This window comes from Phycodurus eques, chromosome 4, assembly GCF_024500275.1.
Source record: "Phycodurus eques isolate BA_2022a chromosome 4, UOR_Pequ_1.1, whole genome shotgun sequence".
NCBI lineage: Eukaryota > Metazoa > Chordata > Actinopteri > Syngnathiformes > Syngnathidae > Phycodurus > Phycodurus eques.
The window spans coordinates 20595976-20614542 of NC_084528.1; the positions used below are offsets into that span (position 1 = coordinate 20595976).

Sequence of the window (18567 nt, forward strand, 5' to 3'; positions counted from 1 at the left end):
GAAGGAAAACATTGCAACACCTCACTTCCTGTTTGGGCCAGAATGCCTCGTCGACCAATCATGTCCACAAAGACCCCTTCATGACCACGTTAATAGCAAAGCTGCTCAATGGAATGTATTACACACTTGAAGGTCGAGTTCCAAGAAGTCACATACAACAGGTTTGTGACACCATATTAGGGAGGGAATAAAACACAAAACAGGATGTGATATTTTGTACAGCCAGTCTTTTATTTGAATCAGATTGCATGGTAAACAAAGAGAGACTTTAGTTCTTGTAGCCGCGGCTGGCTCTGCGACCACGAGCTCTCTCGAACTTCCTGCCCTTGGAACGAATGTAGGGCCTGGAAAAGACAATATAGGTTAGCAGAAGGCTTTGGAACCAGAGGGTCAGAGTTAAAGTCTCACAGCGGACAAATGTAAAATCGCTGCTGACTAGTGTCAGGGTGCCCTTGAGCCAGGCATCAACATTTCCTCCAATCTAAAATTACTTCTGCAGCACTTTTACTCAGAGTTGCAGGTGAAGTGGAGCCATTCCCAGCGGACTTCAGACAAAAGGCAAGTTACACTGCACTGGTTGCCACCCAATCGCAGGGCATATATCAACAAACTATTCACACTCACATTCACATCTACGAACAATTTAAGGCCTTCAATTAACCTTAGAAGCATGTTTTTGAAATGTTCAGTATAATTTAAAAATATAATATTAGTATACCCATCTTAATGTACAATTCTACAAGAATGACTGCACAAAGTGTTCACATACTTGGTGTGGCTGTGAGGAGTTCCAGGAGCTTTTCCAAAGTGCCTGTACACCTCTCTGGCCTTGCGAGGACCTGAACAACAAATGGGGAGGGGGAGAAAAAAAATGAGTCTCATCTTTTGAGTTACGACTACTATTATGCTACGAAAGGACTATTCTAATATTTTAATCAATTGCACAAGGTTCTGTCATATTCTACCCCCCAAATATGATTGTTGCTGTCATAGCAGCTCCGGTGGCAAGCACGGCCTGCCACCGGAGCTGCTGAGACAGTTCTACACAGCAGTCATCGAATCAGTCCTGTGTTCTTCCTTCACAGTCTGGTTTGGTGCTGCTACAAAAAAGGACAAACTCCGACTGCAAAGGACAATCAAAACTGCTGAAAGGATTGTCGGTACCCCCCTACCCACCATTGAGGACTTGCACGCTGCCAGAACTAAGACAAGGGCGTGCAAAATCCTCTCGCACCCCGGTCACCAGCTCTTCCAGCTCCTTCCCTCAGGTAGGCGCTACCGATCAATGCAAACTAGAACTAGTAGACATTCCAACAGCTTCTTCCCTCTTGCGATCAACTTCTTAAACACCTAACCTATAATTCCATTACAACAAGCTGGCAATTTTTTGACTTGACTTCGTTGTCACATTTCTGTGGGGCCAATTATGTATTACTCGTGCACTCACTGTAGTTGTCTCGCCATGCTGCACTATTTACATATACTGGCCACTCATGCCAGAGTAGCATCTGCCCCATTTGCACACTGATTGAGGAGTATCTGTAACATTTGCACAACCAACATTGTCCCAGATGATCGCACTACTCGTCACTTTAAACCGCATACACTCCTTGAAGTCTCAGCGCCCTTTGCACAATGGTCATTGCACCGGACTATTGCAATATTAGTCATTCGAACTGCTCTAAGTGCTAGAGGACTCTGCATCTTTTTGCACAATTGTTTTTTGTCAATGTCTTCATGTCTCCAAAGTGTTCTGTAAATTGACTGTCTGTTGTACTAGAGCGGCTCCAACTACCGGAGACAAATTCCTTGTGTGTTTTGGACATACTTGGCAAATAAAGATGATTCTGATATTCTACCCCTCAAATATGATTGTTGCTGTTATAGTCTACAAAAATGAGCAACATTACAAAAAAACTTACAACCACACAAAATATTACACTACTTAGGACTTCACTATGTTGCTGACTTACTGGTACCTTATGTTCCATCAGCTCGCAACATGCTGGTCTTTTGGAGACTCCAAAAATTAAAAAGAAGTCAGCAAGTTGAAGAGCATTCTGTATTCGCACTCCATTACTCTGGAATGCCATACCCGTGTAAATTAGAGCGGCTACCTCTGTAGAAATTTTTAATTCTCGAGATTTATTTGTACGCGCTCAGATTTGGTCAACCACACTGAGTATGCAACGAGTCTCGCCCTACCGTACCCCAACTTATTGATTTTTGCCTGTGTAACTGCCGCTTCTCTCCACCCCTTTGCAATTAAAGCTGGAATTTGAAGTTTAAAAAAAACAACACTGTCATTTATGTTAAAACTGTCCTTATGACATGACAACAGAATACTGTGGAACGGTGAGTCGAAATAATAAACAGTAAACAAACAACGAGGAGAAGTGGGGAAATGAAACTACTACTACACTAAGTGGAACACATATATACAACACTTTACAACTATTTACAAAGCATGCTCGGAATTCCTCCGACACTATAATATCATTAAAATCTTTTGAAAAATTACCCCTCTCTGGCCCCATCTAATGCCTCTAATTTAATTGTGATCATTATTTTACAACTGGGCATGGCGGGACAAGAACAGCCAATCAGCGGATGTTGAGGCAGGAGGCGTGACGAAGAGAGAAACATTTGCTCCCGCGTGGAGACAGTACACACGCAGGCTTGCCCAAAAGGAGACCATACTGTAGTTTCCTGGCCGTATTACTTAACTCACATTAGAAACAAAAATTAAAAAGGAACTGGAAAGTGCGAGACTTCAAATCAAGGATAATCATATGTAATGGTGGTGTCCTTTACACGGAGCTGACAGCTGCATATTGCTGGGCTTGGAAAACCGCCGACTTACCAAGGACTAGTGGCATTGCCATTCCCACCGCACAGGTAAGGTGATCACCTCTCATATTTTAAATTGATTGCACGTTCCAAAAATACATCAAAGCAGTAACGTTACATGTAACGTGCGTGCGGTGAACTCTGAGTGAGGCAGCTACAGCATGCGCCTGGCCAACCGAGGAGTACTCCGAGGCGGCCGGTCGAGCACGACAAGCCGCTGTCTTCCTGGTTCTTTTTGTCGAGTGAGCTGTGGGCGTTTCTTTGTGCAGATATAAGACGTGGCGGGGGCGGAGACATGAAATGAGGCTAGATTCATATAGGATTTTGCTATATAAATAGACTAGACTTTTGACAAAGTGTTAAATCAATTCAAGCAGGAAGCAGTTTTTCTCCTCCGGTGTTGGCCCAGTACCAACAACAAGAAATCGTGGCACCAACTGTTTTCAGGTTAATGTTTCATCAGTCATTCTAAAGAACATATCTGGATATTTGAACGATAAGAGGCTCACGTCCAACCAACACAAAGGGAACACTAGCGTATGATAACTTGTAAGCCCCGTTTGACATCTGTACACCAAGAATTTACACAACTGTGGAAATCCAAAATGCATTGTGCGTTTTGTTTTATTTGGGGAAAGGAGTCAATGTGTCAATATCTGCTACGGTGCACTCTTGGGAATCAATTGCAAACATTCACGAGATGCTGAAACACTAATAGTGTGTATAAAGTACAAAGACACTTAACCATCGAAGTAGTATAGGGAGCATTGCCTTAACCTTCACTTTTTTTAAGTATCCTGAGACAGACAAATGTGTTGCATTGTACTTACCAGACAGCAGCACTGTCTGTTGTCCTTTAGGTGCAGTCATAGCCAGCTGATCAAAGGTCATCACTTGGCCTCCAGCCTTCAGGATCCTGCGGCGAGCGCCGTCAGTTATCCTGAGCGCGCACACCTTGACAAGTCGACATCACAAGTCAACGAGGTGCCCAGAGATGACTTACACGACACATTTCTATGTCTTTCTGTGACTCTGAGTCTCTCGGCATCGCTGTTGCAATCTGCTGATAACGTCAGTTCCAGGGCCACTTCCCTCTAAGAACATCCTGTCTGAAGCCTCGCAGTGATTTTAGTGTCATCACCAAGTTGCAACAGCGATATAGAGACTGGAAGTGTCACAGAAAGGCAGAGAAGTGGACGTTCTTGGGAAATAGTGTAAAAGCGAGGATGGGGCTAACCTTGAGCTTGGGCACATTTTGGATCCTGACATCATTCGTGATCGTTCCCACGACGACGGAAATTTTGTTCTCACGGCCAGGCAACTTCATCTTGCAGATCTGGAGAAGCAAATTCAGTGCAGGAATAATTAACACATCTTATGACTCGGCAATCAGTAACGTTAAGTCAACAATTGAAAACCTTTATACAGGGTCCATCTGAATGGCAGAACTAGTCAGTCAATCGTGCAGTAAATGTCTGTATGAACAACACTTGTGGCCCATAAATATAAAACCGTTAAGTACCTGAGCGGGCCTTCTTGTGCCGCATGACCACATATTCTTACACCAAGCAAAATAGTTTGTAACCTCGAATGTCTCCTATACACCATTTCCAGGGTCAAGCTCCATTTTCAAGTGTTTCGAGAGTCATTCTGTTTCATAAACCTAATATTCATTAGGCCTCTTAACCATTTTAGAACAGCATAAGTAGGAAAAAAAAAAAAAAAGAATGAAAAGTGTCTTTTATCAAATTACTCAAAATCAAGTGAAACTGCTATTTTAATTTGAAACTGTACAAAATGCCGAGCACTTTATTATTATATTATATCACTTATCATATATTATCATACATATATTAAAGTATTTTCGTACGAGGGAGTATTAAGGCTGCACTGGGAGGACATTAGGCGTTAAACGAACAGGATTTTTGTGGCCGATCACAAGATGGAGGAATGTGTCTATTTAAATGACCTGTTCATTTACTGTATATACTTGTGTCCTTAATTGCTCCAAAAAAAATATTTACAATAAATAATGTCTTTGTTCCTCTATTTATGCCAGTGAGGCATAGTGATAGGTCTATTAGATGGCAGGAAGTACATACAGTAATTAATGCATCCACTTTTTGTGACCTTTTTGTTTGTTGGTGTTCCTGTCTCAGACGTGTTGTCTGTTCCACACCGCCGACATGTTTTTTTTATTTTAAATAACTTTATGGCCGTCAGATATTTCCAATACTACTCAAAAGACGCGCGACAAAGCTACAAATAAACTAGCTTTTGGATTCAAATATAGCGTGCACGATAAATGCCTTTTGCGGAGCCGATCAATGCAGCGAATTATGACAAAGCCGGGCAGCATAAAATGTTAAATATCGACCGATACCGATCAGCCTGATAAAATCGGTGTACAGTCTAGAGGACATCAATAAACTGGTCACAGAATCGGAGAAATAAAGCCTAAATGTTGAGTGAAAAAGAGAAAAGTTTTAATATTGCAAGCATTGATTACCTGTGTTAAGGTTAATGACTGTGATGTGTCTCAGGTACAGTGATATTGGTACAGGGTCAATTTGACTAGGGGCATGTTGATTATGGACAAGTAGGGCTGGGCAATTATATGATTGCGGTTTTTAATAAATTTCAGATCCATCATGGTGATCTGCTGTGAGCGTATATAATCAATCATGGCAGTAATGTGCGTGAAAACAGGCAATCAGAGACCACCTTTTCCGGCTGCTCTTTCATTTGTGTAACATGGCACAGAAATAATTTGTCTTTTTTTGTTTTATCTGTAAAACAAAATTATAACATTTGTTTATAACGTTGCCGATCCGTCATACTGCTGTTCCAACATGGAGTGTGTGTGCGGCGCTCCGCTTTTAGAAGGCAAGCCTCTCGTAAGGTAGTGAAGGCTGTCCTGTTGGTCGGAGTTAGACAAGGCACCCTATTATACCATAATACGTTTCCCTCACGATATTGTGTAATTTTATATTTTTCTACATTTATTGTAATGTTAAGTAGAAATTGTTTTAATCTCTTTCTATTTTAATCTCTTTTTTCTTTTACAGTACTTCATGTTAATAAAATGCTGATGTACTCTAGTTTCTTTAGTTTTCAGTAAAGATGCTTTCAAACTGGCAGGTTAAAAAAAACTAAACTGTGATAATCGAAATTGGATACGAAAAAATATTGCCTTTTTTTTTTTGCAATATCGCTCATCCCTGTGAACAAGTGTCAGAAACGAAATTATCCCAATAAAAATTTATATCACATTAACTCAATTTGAAAATATGTGAACTGAACGATTATAAGGTGTACTGTAAGTAACTCAAAAACTACTTAAAATGCTTTGATTTGACCTACTACATAAAAGCAAGCTTAAGTAGTTACAGTGGAGTTTAAGTTGGACAAATGAAATGGTCACTGTTTTGTAACATTATCATTGTATCATCAGGTATGTAGATTTTAATATGGCGGTCCAAATGTTTGTTCATGATATAGGACTACACTAACAGAAATCCTTTATTTTGTGAGATTTGATTTATCATTTAACCAGATTTGTTTAACAACTATTACATGATTAAAAGATGCCATGCGCGTGTTAACTTCGTTTGACGTTCATTGGTTAAATTACAACCTCATGCTCATAAGAAACTGAATTTTGTTTTCAGCAAAGCCCCAATACTCTTTTTAAAACAAATTTGTAATCACTGTTAAGATACAAGCAATTGAATGAATTAATGACCAACTTGACACTTTGTCTAAGACAGGAGGAGAACGTGAGGTCGTGAAACTGACCAGGCGAGAAAGGGAAATGGGAGGCCTGTTGCTCCTGCTCATGAAGAGCCTTTTCAGGACAACCTTGTTGAAAGAAGCATTGGTGCGGCGGGCCAGGAACCTGTAGAGCTGAGACAAAACATGATTTTGTGCAGACATTTCCCAAACGTCCTATATGGTCAACCCCTCACTATTGCAGTTCTTCGTTCGCATGCTCGCTATATTACACCTTTTTCTTTTAAGCGATCAGTTTATGGGTTTTTACTAAGGCTTGACAGATTAATCTGCCAATATTAACACTTTTCAAAATAATCAAAATCAGTCGAAGTTTTCCCAATTACACGCCGATATATTCTTATTTTCTCATGAAACAGTAACTGTTCAGTAGGGATAGACAGGAAGCAAATGACATAAGGTTTATATCAATGCATAGAGTGCATTATTATTACTAGTGTGTTGCTATCAAAATGTATTTATTTGCTAACAATTTGAATGGTATAACTTTGTGTGGCTGACAGAACGTTATTCTGTGTGAATTACATCCTTCTCCATCACCTCAATCGTCAAAATAAACTTTTTTTGTTTGTTTGTAGTGTCTTGCAATATTCCAGATTTTCACCCATTGGGGTGGGTCTGGAACATCTCCCCTGCAATAAACAAGGACTCACTGTACACTTATTAAAGTACAAAAGCTATACGTGAAGCACTTACCTTGACCAGGAGCCTCAAATAGATATCCTGGCTCTTTGGCTCTTTCCTGTGCACCTTGCGGTCCTTGTTATGTCTGATGTCAACTCCCTTTTGGAATAATTAAAGGCACATGGATTTACATAACATTCATTCATTACATCGCCTTTAACTTAAGTGCATTAGGCACTGACTGTGATCAATTATTTTACACACTTACCCGTGCAACTGTAACGTTATTTTAGCATTTAACATGAACCACGTTAGGCGAGGGTCACATTTATATTTGAGCCGGTCGGTTTACACGTTGAATCTTAAATGCTAGCGGCTAATTAGCACGACACCGTCAACATCGCAATTTTACCAACACAACCAGGTGTTAAAATAACTGCCTAAAAGCCATGCAAATGTTCATTTTGGTCTCTATTATATCACAATCGGAGCCATTTGCAAACGTGTTTTGTGTACAATGTCATGACCGAAGTCCGGCTAACTGTCGGCAATAAGATTCCAATGGTCATATGGCACGAAATCGCAGTCACATTGCACAGGAAACGGTGCCTACATACTGTAAGTGTTACACTCAAGAGGATACGCGGTGGTAATTTTGAAGATGACCGTGGATAGTCAAACTAGCGTACTGTGAAAACTGAACTAGCGCTACCTACCATTTTGGAAACGGTGGGGGAAAGGAAAAGGAAGAACGCAAGTCTCGCGATAAACAGTGCTGTGAAATCTCGCGTTTCTGATTGGTCAAAGACACGCACAGTTTCCGGGGGGCCTTCCATGGGGAAAAAGGAGAAGCTCGGAGGAAAGGAGTTCAGGGATGATGGTATTGAATGCTGAGCTGAAGTCCATGAACAGGATCCTCGCGTAGGTTCCTACACTGTCGAAGTGTTCTAGGATGAAGTGCAGTCCCATGTTGACTGCATCATCCGCAGACCTGTTCGCTCGGTAGGCAAATTGCAAGGGGTCCAGCAGGGGACCTGTGACGCTCTTGAGGTGATCCTTGAGGTGCATCTACTGTATTTACATGCCAATAAATTCTGCAATGAAATCTTATTACGAATTACAAACTTGGGTATGACTCATGAGTAAATAATTTGTTAGTAATAATTAAACAGCGGCACGGTTACCGACTGGTTAGAGCGTCTGCCTCACAGTTCTGAGGACCGGGGTTCAATCCCCGCCCTCGCCTGTGTGGAGTTTGCATGTTCTCCCCGTGCCTGCGTGGGTTTTCTCCGGGCACTCCGGTTTCCTCCCACATCCCAAAAACATCCATGGTAGGTTAATTGACAACTCTAAATTGCCCGTAGGTGTGAATGTGAGTGCAAATGGTTGTTAGTTTGTATGTGCCCTGCGATTGGCTGGCAACCAGTTCAGGGTGTACCCCGCCTCCTGCCCGATGATAGCTGGGATTGGCTCCAGCACGCCCGCGCCCCTAGTGGGGAGAAGCAGCTCGGAAAATGGATGGATGGAGTTATCTCAAGGCACTTTAGGCACTGAGCAGGTCAAGAACCACACTCCTCATGCAGATTACATATTATTTTTAATTTAATATAAATACTATTAGAATATTACTCACATTATTCTGATGCTCATTTGTATACAGTTGCTTATTTAAGTCAAAAATCGAAAATCACTAAACAAAAACCTATGACATTTTATATAGGGCTTTAATCACATACTGTACTATTACAAAACCATTAATATGCTAGTAAACTATAATGGTAGACGTGCTATTAAAATCATTAGCAAAACAAAACAACAACAAATCATAGTACAGTAGTTGCATGGTCACTGAGTACAAATGGTGTTTAAAGTTTATTCAAGTTTGTGGTCCTTCTGCTGTCTGAGATGACACAGGAAAATGGTGAACACAAGAGCGACGCCTCCGAGGAACACGGTCCGAGCTACTGGGGGGACCAGGGAAAAGTTCACAGCCTTAGATGATGATGGGAAAAAATGAAGGGAAATATATATATATATATATATATATATATATATATATATAATGTTATGTTAAGATGTTGCTTTAAAGCTCACTTTCCCAGGTTGTCAGCAATAATCTCACCTGCATTGTTGACCAGAACACCACACCAGTCTGAAGACACAATTAACATCATACATTCATTTTAGAATACTTAACTGCACAACAAATACAACATTCGACAGTGCACCTTGTAAGATGTCCAGAATTTTTCTTTCCAGTCTGCAAGTAGATCATCTTTGTTTTCCAGTAAACTCAAACCTAAAAAGGACAATCAACACATGGTTGACAAATTGTTAGGGATGCATACAGCATAATGATAATGATTAAAACTGTTGAATTAAGTTAAATAAAATTTTATATAATTTGTGTTATTTATGTTAAAATAAAATGCCAAAATATTTTAATGAATGCCCAATAATTATAAGGTACTGTATTCCTTTATGGTTTTTCGTTTTAATGCTAGAGAATTTCCCTTTGGATATTAAAATTATAATATCAAAAATTCACAAATTCATCAAAATTATATGGAAATAAAAATTAATAACCAGAACACACACCCATGACATCATAACCCTTTAAGAAAGTGATATTTGAACACAAACCGTGGCGAAACACATGCAGACAGGTAATATAACAATACACGCAGGCATCTATTCTTTATCCTCTGCTAGGAGCAGATGTGGGCAAAATAACCGCTAATTGCACTCAAGTCAAAGGTCTTTTACTTTAGAAAAATGTAAAAAAAAAAATAATAATAAATGAAAAAGCAGTCCTCCAAATAATTAAATGTAAGTATTTAGGGGGAAAAAACTATTCAAGTACACTACTGAGTAACTGGTGAGTAACTTCTGATGTAAAATTATTATTTTTTTAAATCAAAGCCTGGGCATAAAGTAGACAAAAATATAAAATAGTAATGCGCAAATTCAGATATTGCTCAGCAGTATCACTTTAACTGAAACAGTAATAAATTTTATCTTTATAAAATAACAAATTAAGACAAATTCTGCCACGAGAAATTCGCTTACATTAGTTTTTTGTTTTTTTTACATTCATAAAACAGGTTATTTTTTTTATTTTTTTACTAGGTTTCATTAAAATAATTTATCACTGAAAACCTTTGATGAAACTTAGTGTCATGTGACTGCCTGACTTCATTTGATTGGGCAAATGGAGTCAAATGCCACGAGTAGTTCCGCTGGATGGGTGAAACAGGGTCATGTGACTGCATCCAAGGCAGAGGTCTCTCTGATGAAACAAAACATAAATGACGCAAGCAATTATAGATTCAAAAAGATCAAACTAATGATCGGAATGTAGCTCAATGTAATGGAGTAAATAACAGTTTCTTCTTTTTTTAAAAAAATACCCAAGTAGAGCAGCACAATGCCCATTGAACTGCATCAGAAATATGGCAAAAACTCTTTACATTCTATTTCATCATGTTATTACTGTTTTTTTTTATTTTTATAAAGTACCATATTATAGAGTGCTATGTTTCTTAATAAAAACACCACAAAATTGTTGTTTTTTTGAGGGATTAATGGCATGGGCGGCACGGTGGCCGACTGGTTAGAGCGTCAGCCTCACAGTTCTGAGGACACCTGTGTGGAGTTTGCATGTTGTCCCCGTGCCTGCGTGGGTTTTCTCCGGGCACTCCGGTTTCCTCCCACATCCCAAAAACATGCATTAATTGAAGACTCTAAATTGCCCATAGGTGTGCATGTGAGTGCGAATGGTTGTTTGTTTGTATGTGCCCTGCGATTGGCTGGCAACCGGTTCAGGGTGTACCCCGCCTCCTGCCCGATGATAGCTGGGATAGGCTCCGGCACGCCTGCGACCCTAGTGAGGAGAAGCGGCTCAGAAAATGGATGGGTGGATGGATTAATGGCATGAGATTTTCTACTGTAAAACAAAGGTTGGGGAACACTGGTGGTAGAATGTACTCATGGAATGTTTCAGTCGACAACTCACCAATATAAAAGGCAGTGATGGTGAGCGGTGTGGCCACCAGCTGATCCACCACCACCTTCCCCGTCACTGCCCTGACCCCGCCCCCCGGGAGCACCCTCTCCAGCCAGCGCAGCCACTGGTAGTTGAAGTTGGCGTGGAAACAGAAGCCCACGGTGGCCACTCGGGCCGTCTGGCGCCAGTCCACGGCAGCGGAGGCCTGCGACGCGTCTCGTCCACCCAAAACGCGCTGCTGGAAGAGGTCGGCCGAGGCGAACAGTGCTGTGTAGCCCACCACGTTGCTGCTGTACGGATGGGCCCTGAACGCAGCCCAGGCCCTGCTCATGATGGTAATCTTAAAAAACAAGGAAGGGGATTGTTTGGGAATATAACTGATTGATGAGAGACTTCGAAATAATTCAGAACTAGGTGTGAAGTGGGTCTAAATTCCAGAATCCTTGCTGTCTCACCTCGTAACGTGACTCCTCTTCCAACTTCCTCCAAGAGAGGCGCCAACGTCTTCTTGATTGGCTCTGTAAAATGGGGAGGAGCTGATATCAATCTTTGAGGCCCTTCTCAGTGGGTCAAAGTTCAGCCTCCCCCTGTTAAAGACGCCTGCTGATAAGATGTCTGCCGCAAGGAAAAAAAAAAAAAAAAAAACACACACCACACACACAACCTGTTTAACATCCATGAATGTAACAAAGTTTTTTGATTCAAAAAGCACACCTTCTGTATTTTCTAAGTCATATATTGGTACATAACTGTTGTTCCTGTAAGTGCTGAGACAGAAATGTAGCTCTCGACACAAGTCTCACAAGCTCATGTGTGATGCTAAAAATAGCAGTGGAGTGACAGCAGTTAGAAGAGGTTTAGTGGGGAATCTATCTTTATCAATACTGTATACAAATTTGACTTGCCAAAATTCGTAACCATGCCGTGTGATGAAAAACTAAAGGAAACACATTATAACAGTGTAAGGCCACCAAAGCAAAGTGTAAAGAGCGTGGAGGAGACACCAGGAGACGGGTAGAAAAACAGCCAGCTGGGGGGGGGGGGGGGGGGGGGGGGAAATCCAGAAAAAGCCATCTTGAATGGCTCGGGTAAATGGGACTCGAGTCAGAAACCGGAAATTTTGCGAATCAATCCTCATTCCGCATTTGTACCTTACCAGTGGTGGGAAGTAATCTAGTACGAATACTTCCTTACTGGAGTTAAGCAGATTTTTCAGGTGTCTGTAATTTAGAGTAGAATGTCACTGTTACGGCACAAGAACAATTAAACTCAATCAACATTTCAATAGTACTTTCTACTTTGTATGTTGTCAAAATAGGCTTGTTGCTTTTTTCAACCTCCAAAGATGACGGTGCAACATAAAAAAGACATACTACACTGACTATAAGAAGTCTACACACCCTTTTTCAAATGCCAGACTTTTGTGATTTAAAGAAATGAGACCAAGATCTTTCTTCCACCGTCAATGTGGCCTATAACCTGGAAAACTCCATTTATTTCTTTTTCCACAATTGCGATCATGTGGTCGGACAAGTGTGCACACCCTCTTATAACTGGGGATGTGGTTGTGCTCAGAATTGACCAATCATTCAAACTTAAGTTAAAAGGGAGTCAGCACACACCTGCCACCATTTTGAGTGCCTCTGTTAACTCCAAATGAAGCTGTTCTAGTAGGCTTTCATGTCTAGCAGAAGCCTGAAGCTTTCGTGCTGACACTGATTACTATTTGGAATTGTTCATAATTCCCTCCACCTTGTCTATGAAGGCCTCCAGGTCAAGATGAAGAAAAACAGCCCCGACACATGCTCCTGCCACCCCCATGCTTTACTGCAGTTATAGCGTTCAAGTCCATTTCCTTCCAATCAAATAATTGCCCTGCATTGTCTGCTGTGTTTGTCCAAAATTGTCCCACCCGCTTCTGCCGCTGCCATAGATATGTTAAAGTCATCACTCGGAAAGTGTTTGCGCATATGGCGCAGGTCAATTAAAGGCACTAGCAACCACTTTGACTCTTCCCTCTGAGAATGTGCTAATGAGGGCCACGGTTGAAGCAGCACAATTAAGAACTGCAGCCCAGTTTTCCAGGCAAGCGGCCTTTTGTGCGCCAAACAATGGCGCACGCGTGGCCATTGTTTGAATCCTCAGATAATTGCCTGTCTTGGTGTATGATTCTTAGCAAGTGGGATTCCATTCAGGATGCTCAGGTGGGTGGCGAGTAGCAGAAAAAATAAAGTGGGATGTTTGAACTGATGTCACATGACTTAGCAAGCGCACACATGCACTCACAGTGACAGACGACTTCCAAGGCTCAAACCTCATCGTTTGTTTGGAGGACGACAAAACAGCAACAGGGCAGGTATGAATTTTTAAGTCATTATTCTTTTAGGGTTGAAAAATTCCAGATTTTATTTCAAATTTAAACATTTCATAGGGATTCATAGAAATTAACAGAAAATATGGGGTGGAAACATGAGAAAACACAATTTACAAAATTGAATGTTGGCTCTTAATATAGCATGTATTTCTACATAATTTGATTAGATCTGGGATCGCGTTTTGTCTTATTTTAACACAAACTGTCAGATCACGCCACCGTGAAAATAATCTAATTTTATACATTATCCCAAGATTTTCTTCTATTACTTACAAATGGTTTTTTTTCTTTCCAATTTTGTCCTCTTATTCTGATTACTATCAGGTTCTACGGTTGATTGTGTATGTAATTATTTTTTATTCATTCTTACTTTTATTGGTTTACTGGGAGGAGGTGCCGAGGGGAGGGAGGACTGATTTCTTACATCCTATCGTAAAAACAATTTAGTCATTGTGATTTCCTGTGTGAAAACTGAGTTTAAAAAATAAACAGTATATACAGTGGACCCCTGCATAATCGTGGTTTGGCAACTGCGGATTCACCTTTTCACAGTATATATATTTTTTAATTCCTTTCAAATTTTATTTCATCTTATTCTTCTTTTGTTTTTTGTTTTGAGGGGAACCAATCCTCAAAACACTTATTGACAATTTTTCCCCGCTTATTCAAGAATTTATTTTCTTTTTTCGATGCAATTATAATGGGTGTCAATTATCCATAGATTTTCACTATTCGCGGTCCGGCTATTGGCGGCGCTTCACTGTACTACATCCATCCATCCATCCATTTTCTGAGCCGCTTCTCCTCACTAGGGTCGCGGGCGTGCCGGAGCCTATCCCAGCTGTCATCGGGCAGGAGGCGGGGTACACCCTGAACCGGTTGCCAGCCAATCGCAGGACAAATACAAACAAACAACCATCCGCACTCACGTTCACACCTACGGGCAATTTAGAGTCTCCAATTAATGCATGTTTTTGGGATGTGGGAGGAAACCGGAGTGCCCGGAGAAAACCCACGCAGGCACGGGGACAACATGCAAACTCCACACAGGTGGGGCCGGGGATTGAACCCGGGTACTCAGAACTGTGAGGCTGACGCTCTAACCAGACGGCCACCGTGCCGCCACTGTACTACATATTGCTTTATTTTAGCATAATCCCAACTAAAACAACCAGATTTCATGCAATCTTATTTTTAATTTTGAACAAAATATTAAAAACGTGTAATGAAAATTTTAATTTATTACAATTTAAAATGGTAAAAAAAAAAGATAGTTACAAGATATCACACTACTTTTTATTGGAAATGTTCTTAAAAGTTGAATGTTACAAGATATTTCATTGTTTTAAAAAACATGGAAAAGTGGTTGCATTTTTAATACTTGAGGGTTGCGTTAATTTTTTACATTTTTATTTTCAAATATGTTAAACTGCTTGGAAAATGTTGACCTACAATCTATAGATTAGGTTTTCGCATGAGTAACAAATGCATGGCCACTCTCCTTTTTCCTTCTATTTTTTTGTATGTGATGCTCCATGAAAAAGGTTTGGACATCGCTGGTATGTACTGTAGATTTAAATTTAAATAAAACTGCAAGCATTATCATAAGCGCAGTGTCTCATGTTTGTTGTCCAAGGCATGCAACCGTCCGTCTCGGTGACGCTGGAGCCCGGGCTGGAGCAGGGGGTGCCCTGGGGTCGGGATCTGTACACGTTTGTGACGTCGGCGGCGGGTCACATGATGAGGACCCTCCAGAAGCCCCGCAAGAACCGTCCCTCCAAGCGGCAGGTCAACCACCGACGCTTCCTGTACAACATGATACAGAGGTGTGTCGATGGGGGCTACTTTACGCCACTTGCTTTGACTGGAGAATATCAATCAATATCAATCAGAGACGGCCCTCATTACGGAGCAGGCCCTTTTATCTAACAAATGCATTTAATAATAATATATTTCAAATTGTTATACTTTAATTCATCTGAGAGACAGTTTATTCCCTTTGTGAGGCGCTGTTTTGGTTAGCAACAGATTTCAAATGTGTAGATTAAGTTACTCTATAATGTCTGTGAGATAATACTGTAGTTTAAATGATTACAATTTGTACACTTTGTATACTATTAAATAATAACCAATAATAACTAATCTGTGCTTTTAGTAGACCGCAAGTTTGACTTGCGTGTGTTGACCAATTCAGGTCGACCTTCGGGAGTTGGTAAGAGCGCTGACGAGGGATGGTTTGAAGCAAAAGGAAGGAAAGAGAAAAAAAGATGCACTTCAAGTGCAGGTTGGCTGGCGCGCTGGCAGTGGCAATGCTTGGCACGCAGTCAGGGAGAATTTGCACCGCAATTACTTCCCAACGGAGCCTCATCCGTAAACTGCCGCACACCCAAAAGGGGTAGCGTCGGGTAGTTGGCAGGTGCCTTTTGCGGTCCACGCTTGGCAGCGTGACAGGGAAGTTCGGCGTCTCCCAGCCTCCGGCACCTCGTGGTGAGAGGTTGGGGGCTCCCCGGGCTGGGCCAGGCTTTCGGCTGGTGGAACAACGAGAGCGCGAGTGAGAGAGAGCGAGCCAAAGCAGGTTCGGCCTTTTATCCGCTTCAGAGCGCGGCCGGCCCCTTTTGACCAAATGGAAGGCAGACCGCGCCTCTAGAATTGCATTTCATCTTAGTATAATTTGTGGTTTAAAATCATCCATCCATCCATCGATTTTCTGAGCCGCTTCTCCATCACTAGGGTCGCGGGCGTGCTGGAGCCTATCCCAGCTGTCATCGGGCAGGAGGCGGGGTACGCCCTGAACTGGTTGCCAGCCAATCGCAGGAGGCACATTTATTTGTCTTATTATTAAGTTGACGATGCGCTCGGTATCTAATCGGAGAATGGCTGTTATTTGAGGCAGGGGTTTCTTCATAACAAGTTGATGACATACTCAGCGAGTAATTGGGACACTATGTTTATTTGAGGGAGGCAATTATCACAATTGGAAGATGCTCCCAGTGAATGATAGGGGCACGGCATTTATTTGAGGGAGATGTATATTAATTACAAGTGGATGAGGCATTCTGCGACGAATTGCGGCGCAGTGTTTATTTGAGGAAGGTATTTAACAGTCTTAAGTTGATGATGCATTTGGCAACTCGGTGGGGCACACCGTCTATTGGAGGGTTTGACTTGTCTTTCTCACGCGAACAGGAAGTTTGCTGACATCGAGGCGGCCAATTGTCGACTGGCATCCGCTCTCTACTTAAAAGAGGCAGGGTCCTCGACACCTGAGCAGTCATGTGACCAGCCGGACGGATGTAAAGGCCAACATGACAACCAAAAAGTTCAAAGCGGGACAAAGAAAATAAACGACACGTCCTCAACATGTCCTATTGATGAAGTGTTACATACGCACCATGATGAAGACGACATGCCCATCTCTCGCTCCTTCACGCCACAGTTCTCGCCATTGTCCTTTGAAGCCATGCAATTGTTCGTCGACGGCCCTGGCGACTCTAACAAATTGGCCGACGTCACCGAGAGCGACTGGGCGGACATTATGAATCTGTTCTCAGAGGATGACGAGGCCGAACGCCACACCGATCGCTTTCCTGAAACCGCAGAGAGGAATTGCGGACGCGATTGCCACGGCGATCACAGACCAATCATAAGCCACCTCCACACAGACAATGACTTTGTCCTCCCCGACCCACTTCCCGTGCTGTCGAGCTGCCAGCACAAGATGTCGTCGTCAGGGGGCGTGGCTCAGTCTTTTTGGGCCCCGCCCCACAACGCCTCCCTGGGCCACATAGTGACACCGCCCCACGAGGACCACCTGATGTTCACAGACATCCTCATGGACATCGAGTCACCCGCATGCACCTCTTTTAACATGCTTTGGTACCAAGATGTTTGCGCTCAATGAATAACTGTTTATTTAACCTATTAACAGGTACTGTACAGTGGTACCTTGACTTAAGAGTTTAATTCACTTTAATTGAACTAATTCTATTTTTTTTTTACATTTACAGTAACTAGTAACATAGTTATAAAAATAATGTTCATTATAAGCAAATATCTAAAAATGAGCATTAACAAATAGAAAATCCAATACACTTACAGTATGTCTTATAATGGTTGTCTTTACAAATGTCAAATTGCTGGTGAATGTCAAATTGCTGGTGAAAATGTCCAATACAATGATATAGTAATACATATGAATCTGTAATAATTGTTTAATATTAATAATGACTGAAATGGCTGTTACATATTTTAAAATATTGCTGATTATTACTTAAAATAAAGTAAAATGCTATTTGTGGAACGTCACGTGACCAAACCCTGTAAACGGGTTGGCTGACTTCCTGTGTATGCTACATAACGAGCATAACTAGGATTGATGACATGATGGTTTGAAGCCAAACTCCCTAAAGTTTTGTTTTCTTTATGGCTGGTGTCTTTCAACAAAAGTGAAATAAAATGTATATAATGTATTTGTACAAATATATGTAAATACATCGGATATTGTCATCTTTGGTAGTTCTGTGGTGACATTTCATGCTCAACAAAAGACATCGTAGACATTTTAAATTCCCCGAGGTCGGTTGCCACGGTGCCCTTTGCCATTCAACCAAGGGAGGAGGAAGTGCGTTTACCCGTTTTGCTGAATGCGGAAATAGGTTGCTCGTATAACGGATTACTAATCATGCTGGAGGAAAAAAACCTCTAATCCAATAATGAACATTAAAGGTAGAATAGCCAAATGTCGGGCACAATACTTTTGAAATATTGTAAATGATTAAGTACTCATTTTCTGATGCAGTTTTCTCTCATTCTGTATATTAATTGTCAAACATTTTCATAATATGAATAAATAATAATGGCAACAAAGTGTATTTTCATGTGTTTCAACTAAAAAATTAAATATTGACTGTAATTATTATTA

At 41.3% G+C, this 18567-nt stretch overlaps 3 protein-coding genes across 4 annotated transcripts; 1 reads left to right on the forward strand and 2 right to left on the reverse strand.

Annotated features, from left to right (window-relative positions):
• Positions 1–207: 207 nt before the first annotated feature.
• Positions 208–8117, reverse strand: rpl18 (ribosomal protein L18). Its single transcript, XM_061674557.1, has 7 exons — positions 7983–8117; positions 7339–7425; positions 6649–6756; positions 4088–4186; positions 3681–3804; positions 770–839; positions 208–344 (listed from the first exon to the last, which is right to left on the reverse strand). The coding sequence occupies exons 1-7, from the start codon at positions 8100–8102 to the stop codon at positions 269–271; spliced, it is 684 nt and encodes a 227-aa protein (XP_061530541.1). The 5' UTR covers positions 8103–8117; the 3' UTR covers positions 208–268.
• On the forward strand, positions 1102–18502 carry LOC133401495 (uncharacterized). The gene is made up of 3 exons (XM_061674556.1): positions 1102–1268; positions 15283–15472; positions 16833–18502. Exons 2-3 carry the CDS (start codon positions 15285–15287, stop codon positions 17545–17547), a joined length of 903 nt encoding a protein of 300 aa, XP_061530540.1. The 5' UTR covers positions 1102–1268; positions 15283–15284; the 3' UTR covers positions 17548–18502.
• Positions 8868–11871, reverse strand: si:ch211-120k19.1 (uncharacterized protein LOC563199 homolog). Of its 2 annotated transcripts, XM_061674559.1 has the most exons (5): positions 11728–11871; positions 11282–11612; positions 9495–9565; positions 9389–9418; positions 8868–9258 (listed from the first exon to the last, which is right to left on the reverse strand). In XM_061674559.1, the coding sequence occupies exons 2-5, from the start codon at positions 11601–11603 to the stop codon at positions 9139–9141; spliced, it is 543 nt and encodes a 180-aa protein (XP_061530543.1). In that variant the 5' UTR covers positions 11604–11612; positions 11728–11871; the 3' UTR covers positions 8868–9138. The 2 variants fall into 2 exon arrangements, with proteins under 2 accessions (XP_061530543.1, XP_061530544.1); XM_061674560.1 differs by lacking the exons at positions 8868–9258; positions 9389–9418; positions 9495–9565 and adding an exon at positions 10018–10555.
• Positions 18503–18567: the final 65 nt, after the last annotated feature.